The 20,409-nt window shown below is 44.1% G+C and overlaps 1 protein-coding gene across 1 annotated transcript in view; it reads left to right on the top strand.

The window, feature by feature from the left end:
- The window catches only part of Fer1l6 (fer-1 like family member 6), a 136,820-nt gene that overhangs the window by 39,964 nt on the left and 76,447 nt on the right, over nt 1-20,409 (top strand). The window contains exons 9-16 of the mRNA XM_050145363.1: nt 1,742-1,820; nt 2,162-2,318; nt 5,444-5,630; nt 6,578-6,770; nt 9,713-10,062; nt 12,074-12,182; nt 14,287-14,470; nt 19,370-19,490. Of these exons, the coding sequence (XP_050001320.1) occupies nt 1,742-1,820; nt 2,162-2,318; nt 5,444-5,630; nt 6,578-6,770; nt 9,713-10,062; nt 12,074-12,182; nt 14,287-14,470; nt 19,370-19,490 (1,380 nt within the window). The remainder of the gene's footprint in view (nt 1-1,741; nt 1,821-2,161; nt 2,319-5,443; nt 5,631-6,577; nt 6,771-9,712; nt 10,063-12,073; nt 12,183-14,286; nt 14,471-19,369; nt 19,491-20,409) is intronic.

The following is a 20,409-nucleotide window of genomic DNA, read 5'->3' as shown; positions in this document are numbered from 1 at the left end:
AGAAAGAACTGGGCAGAGGAGGATAAAGGTGGATATGATCAAAATCATTGTATGTTTGCATGAAATTCTCATAATAATAAATTAATGATATTATTAAAAATGGGTGTGGTAGGGGTGACTATAATTAGATGCTCTTGGCACAGCCAGGGTATAATAATATGCCCTGGTGGTACCATAGACTATATTTTCCTTAACAGTTGCCCAGGGAACCCAGGACCTCAGCGTGCTGTGCATGGCGCATCTCCAGGAACCTAGTAATCTCACAGCCAACTTCTGTAGGCTTGGCTGGCCCTCAGCCAGTAGGCATAGGCCTTAAAGAGGTCTCCTGTGTGACTGGAAAAACCACTTGAGGGTCTTGCGTTCTGTTTTTCACAGAGACATTTTCACCGTGGAACTTGAACCAGGCCTCGGGGAGTCATGTTAGCCACAGAAAATGAGGCAGGGAACAGCTTTCTGTGTGCAGTCTTAAATAGCAACTCTGCTGAAGCCAAGCTGTCCTTGCTTCCCTCTGTTGACACTGGAAAATCCCAGCCAGAGAGAGAGAGAGAGAGAGAGAGAGAGAGAGAGAGAGAGAGAGAGAGAGAGAGTCAGGAGAGAAATAGGAATGGCTATCATTTCTTGAGGCCAGCTGACTACTTTTTCCTTCTGACTCTGACAAAAAGCTCTTCAGAAGCAGCAGGAGGGCCTGCCACTCACCCTTCTTAGAAACCATTCATTAACTCACTGAATATGCATTGAATATTCATTATGAATGAGGCCATGGTGGATAGAATGCAAAAGGACATTATCCTTGATCAAGGCAACAATAGGATTTATAGTTACTAGGAATCTCAGAGGCACCTCCAGGATGACATGGAGTTCTTGGGGCCCTCCGGTTCCAGTGACAGGGATGTCACTACTTCTGGAGAATGAGCCCTTCATTGCTGAGAGAGTCTAGTGAGCACAAGAAATAGCATCCCTAGTTGAGTTGAAATCTCAACCTGTTACTTAAGAACCATGTAGGGAACCTGGCCCCTTTCCTGGATATGGCATTCCCAGAATTTGAGGACACTTCTGTCACACTGTCCTCTTCCTAACGGCTCCCTTTTTCTGGATTGAAGATGAAACTATTCCAGGTTTTCCTTTAGCTTCTCATACACTGTGACTTCTAGATATAGCACCAACTATATCACCTTCCTTTATGACTTCCTTCCGGCGATGCCAGCCTTTCGGCATGCTGCCGTAACCAAGATAGACACTCTGCTGACTTCTAATCAGGACAAACACAATCTGTACTGCCTAGAGCTTAGTCTATTGTTCAGCTCTAAATCAGCTCCTGGCTGTGCATGATAATCTCTCAAGAAAGCGGTGGGGAATATTTCGGAGGCTGAGGAAAGAAAGAACAGTAGGCAGCTCAAGAGATCAAGGACAGATGCTTGGAGGAGGTGATACTGGCTCTGGCCACTAAAGGATGGGTCAGATTGGAGCAGGAAGAGGTGGGCATTGAAGGGTCGCTTACCATGATCCATTCAATTAAAGAAACCTTTGGGGCACCGAGAGTGCCATCCATCCTTCAGCAAATAAGCAGAAAAGCGACTAGAGAAAGGACAGATGAGACACTTCTAGAAGTCACTTAGGACCCTGTGGGTTGATGACCAATTTTAGTGTGTTCCAGACAAGGTCAAACCCAGACAAGGGTCAAGTCCTAGGAGCCCCTTTGGTGGAGTCTGGGTCCTTTTCACAGATGCTCCATCTTTTGTAGGTCTTACATCACAAGCTGATAGGGAGCATCCTGATTGGCTCTTTCCGAGTGGATGTGGGAACAGTGTACAACCAGCCTGGTAAGTGAGCCTCTCCCCCCCCCCCCCCCCGCCACCATCTTGCTTTCTTACTGTTCTTCGGTTTACTCTCTGATCTGTCGAGCTGGGAGTTTTCGGCATGGTTCTCTAGATCAAAGGTCTCTCAAATACCCACAGTCAGTGGAGAAGAAAGTCAGACAAGAGGGCTGGAAGGAAGGGAGGAGGAGAGGAGTGGGGTAGCCTGGGGGACTGACGGGGGACATCCAGGAATGGCTATTATCTAGAACAGATGACAGAGGGGACCAAGAGCCTGCTGGAGTGGGAAGGGATGAGGGAGTCGCTGCCCATGTGCAAAGAATACGACTCACAAGCTGTGTTCATAGGTCATCAGTTCTGTGACAAGTGGGCACAGCTTACTGACCCTGGGGACATCAGGACTGGCACCAAGGGCTACCTGAAGTGTGACATCGGTGTAACCGGGAAAGGCGACGTCTTAAAGACCAACCCCAAAATCTTCGATGCTGACGAGCAGATAGAGAAGTGAGACAAACCCATCCAGAGCCCTGAAAGAGAAATTTTGTGCCCTACTTTATGTCTCTTTTCCTCTCTCCACCCCTTTCTTTTTTTTAATTGTTTTTATTGGGCTATATATTTTTTCTCCATTCCCCTCTCTTTCTCTCCCCTCCCCCTCAACCCTCTCCCAAGGTCCCCATCCTCCCAATTTACTCAGGAGACCTTGTCTTTTTCTACTTCCCATGTAGATTAGATCCATGTATGTCTCTCTTAGGGTCCTTTTTGTTGTCTAGGTTCTCTGGGATTGTGGTTTGTAGGTTGATTTTCTTTGCTTTATATTTAAACACCACTTATGAGTGAGTACATGTAATAACTGTCTTTCTGGTCTGGGTTACCTCACTCAAAATGATGTTTTCTAGCTCCATCCATTTGCCTGCAAAATTCAAGATGTCATTATTTTTTATGCTGTGTAGTACTCTGTTGTGTAAATGTACCACATTTTCCTTATTCATTCTTTTGTTGAGGGGCATTTAGGTTGTTTCCAGGTTCTGGCTATGACAAACAATGTTGCTATGAACATAGTTGAGCACATGTCCTTGTGACATGATTGAGCATCCTTTGGATATATACCCAAAAGTGGTATTTCTGGGTCTTGTGGAAGGTTGTTTTGTAATTTTCTGAGAAATTGCCACACTGATATCCAAAGGGGCTTTACCAGCTTGCACTCCCACCAGCAATGCAAGAGTGTTCCCTTTTCCCCACAACTCTCCAGCATAAGTTGTCATCAGTGTTTTTGATCTTGGACATTCTTACAGGTGTAAGATGGAATCTCAGAGTTGTTTTGATTTGCATTTCTCTAATGGCTAAGGATGCTGAACATTTCCTTAAGTGTCTTTCTGCCATTTTAGATTTCTCTGTTGAGAGTTCTCTGTTTTGGTCTGTACTCCATTTTTTTATTGGATTATGTGTTCTTTTGATACTGTTTTCTTGAGTTCTTTGCATATTTTGGAAATCAGACCTCTGTCTGATGTGGGGTTGGTGAAGATCTTTTCCCATTATGTAGGCTGCCATTTTGTCTTGTTGACCATGTCCTTTGCTTACAGAAGCTTCTCAGTTTCAGGAGGTCCCATTTATTAATTGTTTCTCTCAGTGTCTGTGCTACTGGGGCTATACTTAGGAAGTGGTTCCCTGTGCCAATGCATTCAAATGTATTTCCCACTTTTCCTATGAGGTTCAGTGTGGTTGGCTTTATGTTGAGGTCTTTGATCCATTTGGACTTGAGTTTTGTGCATGGTGATAGATATGGGTCTACTTTCATTCTTCTACATGTTGATATCCAGTTATGTCAGCACCATTTGTTGGATATGCTTTCTTTTTTTTTCATTTGATATTTTTTGCTTCTTTGTTAAAAATCAGATGTTTGAAAGTGTATTGATTAATATCTGGGTCCTCAATTCGGTTCCATTGGTCCTCCTGTCTGTTTTTATGCCAATACCAGGCTGTTTTCAGTACTGTAGCTCTGTAGTAGAGTTTGAAGTCAGGGATTGTGATGCCTCCAGAAGTTCCTTTATTGTGCAGGATTGTTTTTTTTTGTTTGTTTATTTTTCCATATGAAATTGAGTATTGTTCTTTCGAGATCTATGAAAAATTTTGATGAGATTTTGATGGGCATTGCATTGAATCTCTAGATTGCTTTTGGTAAGATTGACATTCTTACTATGTTAATTCTACCTGCCCAAGAGCATAAGAAATCTTTCCGTTCTCTGGTATCTTCTTCAATTTTTTTCTTCAAAGATTTAGAGTCCTTATCATACAAATCTTCCACTTGTTTGGTTTGAGTCACTCTGAGATATTTTATGCTATTTGTGGCTATTGATGCTTCTCTCATTTCTTTCCTCAGCCTTTTTATCATCTGTGTAAAGAAGGGCTACTGATTTTTTTTAAAGTTAATCTTGTATCCTGCTATATTACTAAAGGTGTTTATCAGTTGTAGAAGTTCCTTGGTAGAATTTTGGGGTTGCTTATGTAAACTTGTGTAAGCAAATAGGAGAGTTTGATTTCTTCTTTTTTAACATGTATTCCCCTTGATCGCCTTTTGTTGTCTTATTGCTCTAGCTAGAACCTCAAGAACTATATTGAATAGATAAGGAGAGAGTGGACAACTTTTTCTTGTCCCTGATATCAGTGAGATCGCTTTAAGTTTCTTTCAATTTAGCCTGATGTTGGCTGTTGGCTTGCTGTATATTGTCTTTATTATGTTTAGATATGTCGCTTGTATCCCTGCTCTCTCCAAGACCTTTATTATAACGGGATGTTGTGTTTTGTTGAAGGCTTTTTCAGCATCTAATGAGATGATCATTTTTTTTGTTTGTTTATATGATGGATTTCATTGATAGATTTTCGTATGTCGAGCCACCCCTGTATCTCTGGGATGAAGCCAACTTGATCATGATGGATGACTTTTCTGATGTGTTCTTGGTCCACCTCTTTCCGTATGGGTGCATGAGCACTGCCAAGCTCATGCCTCATCTTTCAGAGGCTCTTCTCTGTCAGAGACCCCTGAATATATTTTCTCAAAGCTGTGGCTCTTTTGGGAGCTCTGATTCTGGGACAAGAACACTGTTTCCCTGCGACAACTTATTTTAGACAAACCATTCTGTTGTTATTATTATTACTATTATTAATTCTTTTAGAATTTTATGTCTTGTTCATATTTAACCCCCACTTCTCACTCCCACCCCTCCCATTTCAAACCTCTCTTCCCTATGCCTCCCACTTTGTGTCCTTTTTGTTGCTGTTTAAAGAGAAAACTTCCACAGCAGTTTTCCTCTGGCTCTTGGGGTATTTTTCCCGCCCTTTTCCACATTTCCTGAGTCTTAAGTGTATGCGTTATGTAAATAAGTCATTCTGTGATTATATGATTTATCCACATGTAGCTGTTTTTTCTTCAAAAGAATTATACTTTCAACCACTGGTTTATGAGGTGGGAAGTGTTAAATTCTAGAAAGAATTAGAAAGAAAACTTGGTTTAGTGATGAATTTCGGTCTTTTTCTATATCCATATTTTTCTTTCTGCCACCAATGGACACCTGCCCTTTCTATTCTTGAGTGACAGACCTTTTTAATTTTAAAAATCTTTTTTTTCCCTCTAGGAACCTTTTCATCCCTCAAGGATTTCCATCAGAGAGACCCTGGGCTAGATTCTATGTGAGGCTCTATCGAGCAGAAGGGTTACCCAAAATGAACTCCAGCATTATGGCAAATGTCACCAAAGCATTTGTGGGTGACAGCAAGGACCTTGTGGATCCCTTCGTGGAGGTGTCCTTTGCTGGGCAGACGGTGAGGAAACTTTGTCACCAATAGTGACAAGTAGGTCCTGCTCTGCATACAGAACATTTTAATCAAATTAAATTGGATTTAAAGTGCCCAGAGAAAACTTGTCACAGAGGGGAAGTGTAGAGGAGGCTTGCCCACTCTCGCCTCACTGGGGTAGAGAAGGCTTGCCCATTCATGCCTCACTAGACACTGTGGAAGGCAGCTATGGCTGGACGTGTTGCAGCTTAGGGCCAGGTAGAAAAAATGTCTTTCCTTACCTCTGGCTACTTCTCAGAGCAAGTACCAGGCCCTTGGCCCTGTAGAATAATTGCCACTCTCCCCTGACCCATTTCACAATGTTTGAGGTAGTCTTTCTTCTATGTCTAGATACCTCTGTTCCTTTCTCAAGGACTATTGGAAGAATCAAGGCCAAAGCTGGGTTCTGCCTTCCTGGACTTAGAAAATTTGAACGTATTTTATACTTTTAAAATATGTCCCTGTCCTTTTCCACAGCAGGAGTGAATGCTGGAGAATTTCTATCTTGAGTTGAATTTGGGGGCCATATGGGACATCATTCCAATTTACGACCAGGAAACTGAAGCCCAGGCTGCAGCATTGATTCACTTAAGGTCATATGTGACATGCACCCGGGTCTGTGTGTAGGCATGAACTCAGGGTCTAGCTATGTCTACACTTTCCTGGAGATGCATTGAACAGCTCATATCTCTAACACAGGCGTTCACCCCAACACTGGTCTGTTAAGTAGAAATTCCCAAGGACAATCATCCACCTTTGCCCCAATGTTGCATATCAATAATGACATCAATAATGTCAATGGGGTATAGTTGATTTTCACAGGTGTCATGGGAAGCAGGCCCATCTTTGATATCCCCTTTATATCCCCAGGAAGTTTGAAGCATTTTTTTAGGTATTTATTTTCATGGCTCACATCTTCCTGGCTGTTCTTTTAGGGGCGAACTTCGGTGCAAAAGAATTGTGCTGACCCCGTGTGGCATGAGCAGGTGGTCTTCAAGGAAATGTTCCCTCCCCTGTGCCGGAGGGTTAAAATCCAGGTGTGGGATGAGGGAAGCATGAACGATGTGGCCCTGGCAACCCACTTCATCGACCTGAAGAAGATCTCCAATGAGCAGGATGGAGATAAAGGTAGCGTTGCCCGTGTCTGCCTTGGCTGGAGGTCTCAAAGCCACAGTCGCCTTTAAAGAGAGGGGGCCGGGGGCTGGAGAGATGGCTCAGTGGTTAAGAGCACTGGCTGCTCTTCTAGAGGTCCTGAGTTCAATTCTCAGCAACCACATGGTGGCTCACAACCATCTAGAATGAGATCTGGCGCCCTCTTCTGGTGTGCAGGCATACATGAGGCAGAATGTTATATACATAATAAATAGATAGATAGATAGATAGATAGATAGATAGATAGATGATAGATAGATGATAGATAGATAGATAGATAGATAGATAGATAGATAGATAGATAGATAGATAGCCACGTAGGCATGTGGTAGCACTTTTTATGGTTCTGAGGTCCATGGCCCAGCTTGTTTAAGCCAGTGGATGGAACTAAGCTCTGGTCTTAGGTCTTCCATGACCATTGCTAGCTACCTGGAGTGTGTCACTGTTCTCTTAAGAAAATGGAGTTATGATAAAACCTAAGTTTGGTAAACTAAAATCTATAGGCCAAATCTGTCCTGTTACATGGTTTTGTATGGTTCTGTATGAACAGTTTTTGCATGTTTCTATGATTGGGGTTTTCCCCCTACATTATGTCCCCAGTCACTTGATGGGAACCCCGCAGCATGAGAATGGCAGGGGCTGTGGTGGCTGCTGCCTCAGTGAGCTGGGAGAGCCTCGGGTAATTCGCAAAGTACTGAAGGTGGCAGGCAGGGAAAGAACTCCTCCTTGGCATATGACTCCATTTCCCAAATCATATTAGTGTACAAGAATTCCTAAATAAACCCCCATTTAAATTCATAGCAATCTTTCTCTGCACTGCAAATGTATGCCAATTGAAAAATATACATATATACATATGTACCTACATACACATATCACAAACATATATAACTAAATGGTAAAATATAAACACACACACATATATGTTAAGTATATCTAACCATATGTCATGTAGAGATGACATTAGTTTAACTGCTTTATTTTTTCTCAACTAGATGGAGATTTCCCAAGAGCAGAGACTGGTATATTTTTACGTCCTTCACAGACTGACATTACAGAAAGCCCTCAATGAACGAGTGTTGTCTATTTCTTGATACTGTGGCAGCACACTAAAAACACACCCATCCATCTACACTTTCTCAGCTAGATGCTAACATGTTTTTATTCACAGCGTTTTAGGAGCCTCTTGATGGTTTTCAGAAAGAAAGATGTTTGTGTTTTAGAAGTAGACGCCGGGGACCATAAACTCTTTCTATCCTTTTAAGCAATAATTTCCCTGCTTCTTTAAGTTCTCTCAAAGGAGAACAGACTCTGAAGGATACAATCTAGTCTGGAGAAGTCGGGGAGAAAAGAGACATTTAGGTAGAAAGAGGTTTGATATCTATGAATATATGAACAGATTTACTTGGCAACTATGGGCAAGTTAATAAGCAAATTATGACTCCCTATTTATTCCTAATAAATAGTAGGGGCATGACCTAAGAGTCCATATGAAGCACTTAATGGATATTATCCTGTTAATCTTGATGTAGGCACTTTTAGCTTTTCCTTCAGATGAGGAAACTGAGGCACAAGGAACTTAAAAATTTGTCCAGGCTCACACAGCCGAAAAGTCCCAAAACTGCTGTTTTGCCTTTCACAAAGGAACATGCGTGGGATTGGTGTAGGCAGGCCAGTGGAAAAGCACTTGCCTACAAAGCGAAAGGCCTTGGGTTTGATTCCCAGCACTGAAAAATAAAGGGACATTGTACTCACAAATGTTGTCCCGGATGTCATATGTCTTCTCAGATCTTCTGTATTAAGAAGAGAAACCACTTATGACAGGCATAAGTTAAAATCACCAGGTCTTTTCAGTTCTATGTTTAGGAAATATTTTAGAACATCCCTTTCTCACTATCTCTACCACCCTACCCTACTAGTCCAAGCTACAGTGAAGTTAGCTTTCAGGGTAAAATGGGTCCTAAAGCAGTTTGCCCAAGTCCATTCTGACAAGCCTTCACGTGGTAGCCATAATGGTCTTAAGAGACATGGTTACATTATCTATTTGGTAAAAAACCCCTTTAAAACATTCTTAGATGTAAATGGAGACTGCTTTTTTTGTTTCCCGACCACCCAGACCCGAATAACCACACAAAAACTATATTAATTGTAACACTGTTTTGTTAATGGCTCAGGCATATTTCTAGCTAGCTCTTATATCTTAAATTAACCCATTTCTATTAATCTATGTATCACTACTAGACTGTGGCTTACCGGTAAGTTTCTGGTGTCTTTCTCTTTTGGCAGCAACATGGTGTCTCCCTGACCCTGCCTTCTTTCTCCTTACATTCAGTTTAGTTTTTCCACCTGCCACAGGCCAAAGCGGCTTCTTTATTAACCAATGGTAATAAAACATAATCATAGCATACCTAGGGAAATCCCACATCATTTAAGTACACTAAGATAGTGAGCAAAATCCATAACAAGTCCAGGGCTCTCACCTGTCCAAATTATTCTCATAGACCCTTCTCCATACTACTCTTTGTAGCTGGTTCACAGCCTCTTTACCCCGTTCCTCTGTGTTCACCAACCCACTCTTTATTCTTGCAACACCACGTGTACCCCCTTCAGAGTGTTTACAGTGTAAATATTAATGTAAACACCTAGCATGTTGCTTACTTCATGTTAGGAATAAACAATCATCTGATGACTAAATGTTGACAAAATGGCACACAGTGCCCTCTATAGTATGCAGGGGAAAGAGTAAACGGGTAAAAGAAAGATCAGATGGAAACTGAGCAAAATATTGTCTTTGGAGAGGATGCCTTTTAAATATTTTCTTTTTATCTGTATGTCATATATTTTTATATACAACTTTTATAAAACATAGGATATCCATGAATGTTCACTAAGATACCCAATGCTTGGGTTCTCCCTAGGCTTTCTTCCCACCTTTGGACCCGCCTGGATTAACTTGTATGGCTCCCCCAGGAACCAGAGTCTGATGGATGACTACCAGGAGTTGAATGAGGGCTTTGGGGAAGGTGTGGCCTTCAGGGGTCGGATCTTGGTGGAAATTGCTGTGGAAATTCTCTCTGGTGGGGCCCAGGAGTCTAAGTTCTCCAAGGCTCTGAAGGAGCTGAAGCTGTCTTCCAAAGACAAAGACTCCAAATCTAAAGGCTCTAGTAAGGACAAGGCTGACAAAGCAGATGACGGCAAAGCCCAGCAGGCTGCGGACAAGACTAACTCCATGGAGGTGGAGGTGGAATCTTTTGCTGTGCCCCCAGAGGTAGGTATGAGCATCACTCCTCTGAGCCTGATGTAGGGGAGCCCAGCCCAGAGGTAGACACTTTCCTGGGATCCAGAAGGTCTTTTCCTGTCCAGGTCTCATCTTCCCTGCAAAATTGTGCTGGCCTAGTACTGAGCCCTGGGGTGTGTCCTCTGTTCTTGCAAGTGGTGTGGCCACAGACTTCAAAATCTCTCAAGTGTGGATCCTGTGGGAACTCAAAGGAAATGTAAAAGTAGTCGGAGACCTTGGAGGGAGTGGGTAGTAGGAGGGATGAGTAAACTCTGCTGTCTAGCTTTGTTTAGCTGCATCATGTTGGAGCATTTGGGGGGGGGGGGGAGAACGTGAGACCACATAGAAAGAGGAAAGAAAGGGGAGAAGAATAGGCCACAAGCTGAGTGTTAAGAACTGGAGAAGCCTCATCTACCCAGGATGAAACCACCATCCCAATGAATGCTCATCCGCGATTAGTTCCCACCATGAAAACATCAGCATCTCCCCAGCCCAGCTCTGTAGCACAGGCAAGAGACAGGGGTGTCAAGATGAACATCAGCTACGACTCTCCTCTCATTTTTTAATCCTAGTTGTATGGTTTGTAGTCAAGCAAGTGAGTGAGTTCTGTGTGTCCTCAAACAGAGGGGGGCTGATTCCAGCTGAGCCTAGCTAACTCTGTGTCTGGGGACATCTCCCGGGTCACCACAAGGGGGAATGACATCTCCCGGATCAACCCAAGGGGGATGATAGCTGCTCGCCAGGAGCTGTCCGTTCCTAGGGAGGCTGGCAGACCCCAGCACTGCAGTATGAGAGTCATCCTTACCTTGGAAGAGCTATTTATTTTTCCACCTCGGTTCTTAAGATATCACCGGGGACAACTCAGAGCGAGGGTCGAAAACCCTGGCATTAGTTTTACTGCCCTAGGTTGCCCTTTATTCTCTAGCTAACTGAGGTCTTATAGGTTGCTCTGTCATAGACAGCTTCTGAGGGCTGATGGGAAGGTGGATATAAACTGTCTCAGATCTTTTAGCATGTGCACGGTGAGGCTTGCTGTGTTTTTATGGCTCTTATCCTTGGCTTGCTCCCTCCACCAAGGAGAGGCTATTTAGAGCTTGCCACCTGTTGTTTGTGTCTTGACTTCTTCAGCACCTCCACACTTCTCTTTGGATTCGCATCTGGGATACTTTCTCTGGAGATGTGTATTATCAGTTTGTTGGGGTTGGAGTTGGTGTTGTCTGCATGAGACTATGAGTGTGTGTGTGTGTGTGTGTGTGTGTTCAGAATATAAGCCAACATTGGAAACTTGACTTTGCACATTGTTGGTAGCTTGAGTGGCATGCTGTGGTCACTCAAGCATATATGTCCTACATCTGCCTGTCTGGTAACCATTCTTGCTGTGAGCCATCTTGGACAGGGATATCCAAGAAGAAAGAAGCTACAAGAAGATTTTCATAATCTGAGTCAACATCTTTTAAAATGTTTTGCTGAGGGCTCCTGAAGGAAGAAATTCTAGCAGAAAGCAACACAAGCTTCCATTCCTCCAGTTTCCTTTTCTGTGAAATGGGAATGGTCCGGATTACAAACTCCCAAAGTTGTTACACAGAACGAATAATAAATGTACATGAGCCTCCGATGCAATTAGGTCACGTGTAAGGGTTTAGTGCGGTGACTCTCAGCAGCTCATCTTTGATTTTTCTGGCTCTACAAACCTGTTCTGAGCTGGGTCCTCCCCAGCATCTTGGGAAGACACACAAGCTCATATTTTGCCATGAAAGGAGAATCTTTTTTGCTTGTTAAGTTAGTAGTTCATTGGGTAATTCTGTGCCATTTTAGACCAGTGGGTTTGGAGTTATGATTATTGGCCATGATAGCTCTTTGCTTAGTGGCAAGACCTGGCATTTCCAGCTGAAGCAGAGACTCAGGCATCAATGAATCACACCAGACCAGATGAGTTTCACTAACTCGGCTTTCTAGTGTGAAAAGGAAGTTAGCTCTGTCTAGCAATTCTTTCTCTCTGTAGATTGTACCAGAAAAATATGAGGACTTTTTACTCTTTGGAGCCTTTTTTGAAGCAACCATGATTGACCGGAAGATTGGAGACAAGCCCATCAGCTTTGAAGTTTCTGTTGGTAAGTGCAGACACGTGTTCATTTCTTGAATAAATGATCAATGCCTTCCATGAAGGTGATTATATTCTGATGGAGATGGCAGGTGACACCTCATCTAGGAATGGTAGTTCCTCGTCTACCCAATGTCACATAAAGAGTAGATGTGTCCCTATAGGTTTGTTTGTTTGTATAACAGTAATTAGTATAGGTTTGGGTTCAGGGACTTAGATGACTAATCTTGGCTCCATTACTTTGGACTGACGTAATTTCTCTGGGTCTGGTTTCCCTCATGTATAAAATGGGAGCTACAGTAACTTTTCCACAGAGCTGTGAGTTTAATAAACTGACGCGAAACATCACACGTTCAATAGATGCTATGGTTAGAGTTCCCTGCCATCGTCCTTGGCTACAGATGCTATGGTTAGAGTTCCCTGCCATCGTCCTTGGCTACAGATGCTATGGTTAGAGTTCCCTGCCATCATCCTTACCTAGTGTGCACCTCAGCTGAAAGGACTCACGGCATCAGTGAAGAGAGGGTCACATTCGAGCAGTTTTGTTGCAGCAGGGCGGAGGGAAGTAGAGGGGGACTCACTCCTGAGCCACACAGCTGGAGACCATGGGACTCAGTCCTTCTGAGGCACACAGCTGGAGACCTGGCACAGAGTCCCCTGTCTGCATGTCCACAGGGTGCCGATGTCTGTTAGATCTGTGGAAGTTAGTTCTGACAAGAGAGGCTTTTGCTTTGTTTTGCCTTTTGTTGATTTATTGAAAATAGATTTTTTTCACATCCTGATTATGATCCATCTCCTTCTACCCCTCCCAGTTCCCCCATCTCCTCTTCCATCTGGATCCACCCTCTTTCTGTCTCTCATTAGAGAACAAACAGGCTTCTAAGGGATTAGTGATCTGATCTGATCTGATATGATATGGTATGATGATATGATATGGTATAATGAAGCAAAAATTAACACATCAGCATTGGTCAAAACAAAAAAAGAGTCTAAGAGAAGACACAAAGAAACAGAGACCCATTCATTCTCATGCTCAGAAAAAACATAAAAAACGCTAAACCATATACACACAAAGGGCTGTAGAGCAAAAATAGAGACTAAGAATATAAAAATAAAAATAAAAATAGTAAGGTGAATAAAAAAAGAAAAAGAAAAGAAAAGAAAATGTCCTGACATGTTATTGTGAGACAAAGAAGTCCCAAAGATGCCACTGAGCTCCCGTTCTGTTGGAGATGTACTGCCTGGGCACGCAGTACCCTTATGAGTACTTAGTTTGTTTCCCCAGTAAGACTTACTTGGAGGAAACGAAGTGTTGGTGTGAAATTTGAGAAATGTTGTGGTTATCAATTTGAGATTGCTTCTGGGTTAGGGTTGGGGGGGCATGTCCACTTCTTTCAGGTCTAGGACCCCCAACTAGATCAGACTTGTGCCATCCCTGTGAATGCTGGGGAGACTTTATCTTATGTGGAGATGTGTATAGCACAAGGGGGCCCTATTTGGAACCCCTCCTTACTCACCTCCACCCCACCCCTGCCACCATTCTCTATCTCTGTCAATACCCACTCCTTCTTATTTATTAAAACATGATGTAGGCTTTGGGTACTCAGACAAGAAGTCTTTTCTTAGAAAGGAAACAGTTTTGAGAAGGTTCCAATGGTAGTCTATCAAGTCTCCATGATGAGTTTTGGTAGGAAGTACACACTAAGGTGTTGGAAGGGCCAATAGCCCAGAGAGCAAAGGCACTTGCAGCTGAGCCTGATGACCGGGTGGAAGGAGAGGACCCGACGCCTGCATGCATCCTCCGCCCTCCATACCTGCTCATGAGTATACGCATATACCCAAAATAATGTAATAAAGTTAAAATCGATAAAAATAACATGACTCTAGAAATTTAACATCTCTATTGGATTTTCTTTTCCTTAACTGTCTTTCTCAATTTGCAACTTGTGTAGCTTTTACAAACAAGAAGATAAGATTCGTTGGCTCCGTCAGTCTAATTTTCTTGTTCTCCATCGTTTGTTGTTTCTGCCTTTATCCTGAGACCTTATTTCCTTGTTGGGAGAGGGTGTGGCTGGTCCCACCTGCTGACACTCTAACTTTGCCATCTCCTGCAGGAAACTTTGGGAACCTGATTGATGGAGGCTCTCATCACGGGAGCAAGAAGAAATCGGCTGAGCCGACTGAAGAGGATGTGCTTCCTCTGCTGCATGAAGGAGAAAAAGACGTTCCCCACGACTCTGCCATTTCCATGGCCTCCACCACGCACCCAGAAAAGCCTCTGGTGACAGAAGGGAACAGGTAGGAGGAACAGGGCAAGTGAGAATGAAATTTCTGCTGGGTGGGAATTTTACCAATTCCCGGGACTGTTTTGTTCAGCTTTTCAGTAAAAAAAAAAAAAAAAAAAAAAAAAAAAAAAAAAAAAAAAAAAAAAAAAAAAAAAAAAAAAAAAAAAAAAAAAAAANAAAAAACAAATTTTATCACAGTGCTGGGAACACATCACAAACAGGGGGAGCAAGGATAACCATCACTCTATTACAACCTCAACTCTCTAACAACACACCCAGGGAATTCCTCTAACGGCAGAGCAGCCACGATGGCTACCAGACACGAGGCCCCCTTGACTCTTAGAGGCCTGGGAAGCTAGGGAGAGGCTCTCAAGATTCAGCCCAAACCCAGCTGATGCTTATCTTTCTTGCCTGCGCCCTACCAAGTAAACCCGACTCGGTGGGATTATTCCTTAAGTTTGCCACGGTAATTGACAAACTAAAGAATGATGGTGAGACCCTAGAAATGAGCGTCCTAGCAGCTGGGTGCCTGTGCTCACCCTCGCGACTCTTCCATTTGTGCAAATTTTCAGCCAATACTAAAAGGAGAATTATAGAGGTGTTTTAAAGAAAGCACCGCCAAGCATGCATGGCTCAGGAGGTTGATGAGAAGAAACAAAAGCACGCATGCAAGAATCTTGCCTTGCCCAGTCTTGGGTTATATTTGCATGAGTAATCTCTACTGCCACGGATTCTCCTGGTAGCCCACTGCTGTGCCCGTTCTGCACGGGAGGAGACTGGAATCTAGAGACTGTTACACAGGCCACGTCAATTGCTTTTCAGCCCAGACGCTTCCCCCAGGAACCGACTTCCCAGTCTGTTCCCTCAGACAGTCCTGTTCCTAAAAGGCTGAGCAGATGCCCCATTCGGGTGGTTTATAAACCACTCCCAGACTTCTTTCTTTTTCTAGGCTCCCATCTCCGACAGATCCTTCCACTCAGAGTCTTCCACCTCACAGCTCAGGGGTTCTCAGTTCTTCTTCTTTTCCATATCCGAAAGATTTAGTTTAAATTACATGCACATGTGTGTCTGTGAGGGGGTGTGCCCATGTGAGGGCAGGTGCCTGCTGAGTCCAGACATATGGTGTCAGATTCTATGGAGCCACAGGGAAGATTGTGAGGTTCTCTGCAAGAACATTACACTCGCTTGACTGAGCCATCCCTCTAGCCCCAAGTTCTGCTTTTCCTTTCTGTCCAAAGCCAGTAAACAACAAGATCTGGTCAGTATAAATCTTAGGTATTTTTTGTTTCCTTAATTCTGGCTGTGTATTTGTCATTGCTGTGACAAAAATGCATGACAACTGGAGGCTAAAGGCTTATTTTGTCTTATATTTCCTGGCGATACAGTCCATCATGACGGATCAGCAGCTGGTCACGTTGTGTTTACTATCAGAAAACAGAGAGTGGACAGAAAGTAGTCAGGCAATACATTCGATGATCACTTCTTCCAATGAGGCTCCACCTCCTAAAAGGTCTCCAACCTTTCAAAACAGCATGTGCTGTTTGTTCAAGCACACACACACACACACACACACACACACACACACACACAGAGAGAGAGAGAGAGAGAGAGAGACATAGACACACACATGAGACACACACAAATGAGAGACACACAGACAGACCGACAGACACACACAAACAAGCAAACACACACACACACCTACCTGGCTTGGGTGCGCTATTCCCCCGAATACCCCTTTCATCCAGCTGTTCAGCTCTCCTGAAAGAGCCCCAGTTGTATATTGTTCTTTGCTGCTCCTGGGATTTTAAACACACTTCTCACTTGGCCTGGCAACAAGCCCACACCTTGGCTATTGGCTTCCCTTGTCTTTCAGGATCCTTTTCCCTGTACCAAGTCTGACTGAGCTTTCTGTACTCTTTAGGGATTTAGCGAGCCCTAATCACGCCAGGCTACAATGGTTTCATTTGTCTCTCTCGCCTGTAAGACTGAGCACCTGAGGGCAGGGACCTCATCTTCGCCCATCTCTGTACTGGACACACTCTATCTGGTTTTCAGAGAGTTAAGGAGCTGCTGTGGACACAGGGTGCTATGGGAGCAGAGAGAGTGAGTGTATGACTAACTCTACCTGGGAGGATGTAAAGAATTGGGTCAGTCATAGAGAAGATGGCATCTTACAAGATAAGAGGGGATTTCAGAGATAGAGAAGAACACAGGGCAAACTGGGGCAAAATAAAAATAATTTTAGTTAGGTAGGGTGGTGGTGGCATACACCTTTCAATCCCAGCATTTGGGAGGGAAAGGCAGGCAGATCTTCGTGAGTTTGAGGCCATCCTGGTCTACAAGAGCTAGTTCCAGAATAGGCTCCAGAGAAACTCTGTTGCAAAAATACCATTATTTTTTTTAAAGTTATTTACCTTCTTGGCTTTTTGTATTCTCTGCATTTTCTAAACCTTGTCCCTTTCCATGGGTCACCTTTGGAGGGCTCTTTTTAGCTCCAAGGCAGCCATACCTGGCTCCCCATCTCCACACACACCGGAAAGAACCCGGGGCTTCCTTGTGCTTTAACTCCAGCTTACAGCATGAGAGTGCCAGAGAATAATCCCTGTGCCTGGGGTCAGCAGCTCAGGAAGACCTTCTGGGACTACTCCAAGGGTCTCAGCATCCCCAGACGTTCTCCACCTGGATGGGCTGTCCCAGTGGATGCCAGTGGGACTGGGGGGGGGTGACCTGTGGGAAGGATTTAGAGAGCATGGTCTCCAGGTGCCCTTGGACGGATTCTGTGCTAGGGCTGGGCAATTGGCTGCAGCTGACCAATAAGGACGGGGTGTTTGAGGGATGTGTGTGTGTGTGTGTGTGTGTGTGTGTGTGTGTGTGTGTAATTGAGCTTTCTTTTTATTTCTGACTCCCTGTATTGAGGCTCTCTGTCCACATAGTAATAAATCAAGGAGGCAGCAGAGGCACTGGAAGATTTTCTATCTACAGTAGTCCTATGGATGTACACACACAGAGATACAGGCACACATGGGCACACACAAACATGAATGCACAATGCATGTCTATTACTCCTAATAAAATTCCACTGTGTGTGTGTTCCGGGATTTCTGTTTTTACAAAGTGTTTGCACACAGTCTGTGCTGGGTAGAGGTGAGGATTAAATCAGAGTAGGTGACGCCCGGTGGAGGCTCATCATGACATCCCCAGGATTGCAGGTTTGTCACAAGCTGCTGTTCTGTTGGCCCGTTGCTCATCCTGGCAGTCTTCACTGTCCATGGACAACCGGGCACCCTCTCATCTACTGCTTTTCCGTCTGAACTGTGGTTTACACAGTGAGCCTCGACTGCCTGGTCCTTGAAGACACAGCAACAAAACTCTGAGGACCACAGAGACAGAGGCCCAGAGTGCCAACACCGAATGCTAACCCAAAGCAAAGAAACACCCAAGAGGAAGTACAACAGCGTGTGGCCGCTTGCTTAGATGCAGGGTTCTCAGTGGAATGATCTGAGAGATAAAGCAGAGAGTAGTTTGGTTTCTGTTTCCAGCCAAGAACCTCTTTGACTTACTTTCCTGAGTGGATACCTGCTGGTTTGTTTATTTTTTTACAGAGTAGACCAGGGGGCCTTTGCTAATTCTGTCACACTTCCGGAGAAATTTAGGTTGGAGAGCTAAAAATGAACATCCAGTCTTTCAGGCTAAAGGGCTTTTGTTGGAGAGGATAACAAAACGTGTTCCCCTCCCCTTTTCTCTCCTCTTCTCCCCCCCTACTGTGCTTTTCTTTCCTCTACTTCCCTTCCTCCCCTCTCCCCTCTCCATCCCTCTCCCCTTCCTTCCCCCCTTTCCCTCCCCTCCTCTTCTCACTGCTCCTTTCTCTCCTCCCCACTCTCTCTGTCCCTTTCTTTCCAAACCACCATAAATAGATTTCTCGAAACAATGTCCACATTCTCAAAAGTCAGCACCAGACCCGCCCCAAGCATTTTGCTCCTGCCTTTCATCCATACTTCTCTTTACAGGGGGACTGGGGAAACTCTGACCCTTAAAACAGCTGTCATTAGCCAGGGAACTTCCCCAGGTGGCTATGCCTCTTCCACTGACCCTGCCTCCACACCCACCTAACCCCCTTCTACACAGCAGTCCTATCTTTTCTGGCTTTCATATAATCCTGTTAATGAGATTTTCCTATCAGTATTAAAGGATACTCATTCCACGGTCACCATCAGGCATTCCTTGGGGCTCCATATCTTTACTGATTGGCTATATGTCTTATCACTTCCAAGCCAAGCAAGTCACCTGTATTACTGACACCAGTGCCCACCAAGTGGATAAATGGATGGATCAATGGATGGATGGATGGATGGATGGATGGATGGATGGATGGACAAACAGATGAAAGAATGGTGCTAAGCCACCAAGTACTGGTTTAGATTGGGGTGTATGCCTGTATCCCCTTTAGTAATATATACAATACAACGTGCTCAGAATATACATTTTACAAAAGTAATCTTGTTAAGGAAGATTTGCCCAACATATTCTACACACTGGTGACGATTTCTAAGTTTTACCCTATGTCTGAGAATAATGTCTTCTGTCTGTTTGATTTTGAGAGTTCCATGTAGCCCGACTGTGCTCAAACTCGCTATGTTGCTGAGAATGGTTTTGAACTCTTTCTCCTCCAGCTTCCACAGCACTTGGGATCTAGGCATTGGTTTGGTGGCAGCTCTCAATCCCTTCCATGGCAGCACCTAACTCATCACTCACTGTCCACAGATCTCCAATCATATTCTAAGGATGGCACTAGCAGCTTTGCCCCCGCCCTTCTGCACCCCTGCAGGACACATAAAATCTAAACAAACGTCTGGAATTGCTTGAAAACCACTGATTATACCTGACTTCCACATCTCATGTGCCTTCACAGAAATTACAACTATTTGCCTTTTGGTGCCAAGAAGCCCTGTGTCTCCTTCATCAGTTCCTGGGGAGACCAGACATTCAGACTGCACTGGTCCAACATGCTGGGGAAAATGGCTGAGCTCTTGGTAGGTGGCGTATTGGGGAACCGGGATAAAGATATGCTTTTTTATTCAACCAGGGTCTTCACCTCAGGTGAAACATCCCTGAATTGGGGCTACTGTATTTCATGGCTTCTATCACCATTACCCAGAGAAATGAGAACATTTTGCAAAACCCCTGGAATGCAAATCAAACTATCCAAAATCAGAATCCCTTCTTTGCCATTTGCTCTTCCAGGACCTAAGAAGTGGCTGGTTCCTCATCTCCCAGATGCAGGCGGGAAGATACCTCACAATGTTGACAAATCCTGGTTTCAACTGGTCCTTTCCCTGCTGTTACATTTCCTTCCCGCCCACAGGTCATGGGAAGGGACATCCTCTAACCCTCTGCTCACTGTCCTCAGGCTCACGCTGATGGCTCTCGTTTTAACTTCCTAGTCCACTAGAAGCTACACTAAGGAGAGAAAGCATATCTCTCTCCTCTTAGCTGCACAAGCCAACTTCTGCAAAGCAAAGTAATTCTGGCTGTGGAATTCTAGGTGTTGGGGAGCTGGACTCTGAAAATAGCGCGAGAGGCCTGGACTAGGCTCATACAATGTGTAGGACACAGACTTTGCAAGGCTGCCTTGTTAATTCTTCGGACAGATTAGATATAGTTTATCCCTAAGAGTAATGACAGAACACACCAGATATTCCTTAGAGGCTGCAATAGCCTTTAATGCTCTCTTTTAATTCCCTGCTTAGTCTCAACAGCCCTTCATGGCTTCTATGACTAAGTTTATTCCCCCTATGGTGGTGGTATAGATGGTTCCTATTCATTTCCCATTTTATAAATGAGAAACTGTATAATGAGATTAGTTTACCAGTTAGTGGCAGCCTGGACTTGAATCCAGGTGTCCCAAGCCAGATCCCAAATCCTCAGCCTGCTTACCCCACTGTGATGCCT

Source organism: Alexandromys fortis, unplaced genomic scaffold, assembly GCF_014885135.2.
Source record: "Alexandromys fortis isolate MF-2015 unplaced genomic scaffold, M_Fortis_MF-2015_v1.1 scaffold_2_1_26212458, whole genome shotgun sequence".
NCBI lineage: Eukaryota > Metazoa > Chordata > Mammalia > Rodentia > Cricetidae > Alexandromys > Alexandromys fortis.
The sequence above is the reverse complement of the archived record's forward strand: the minus strand, read 5'-3'. Positions and strand labels throughout refer to the sequence as shown.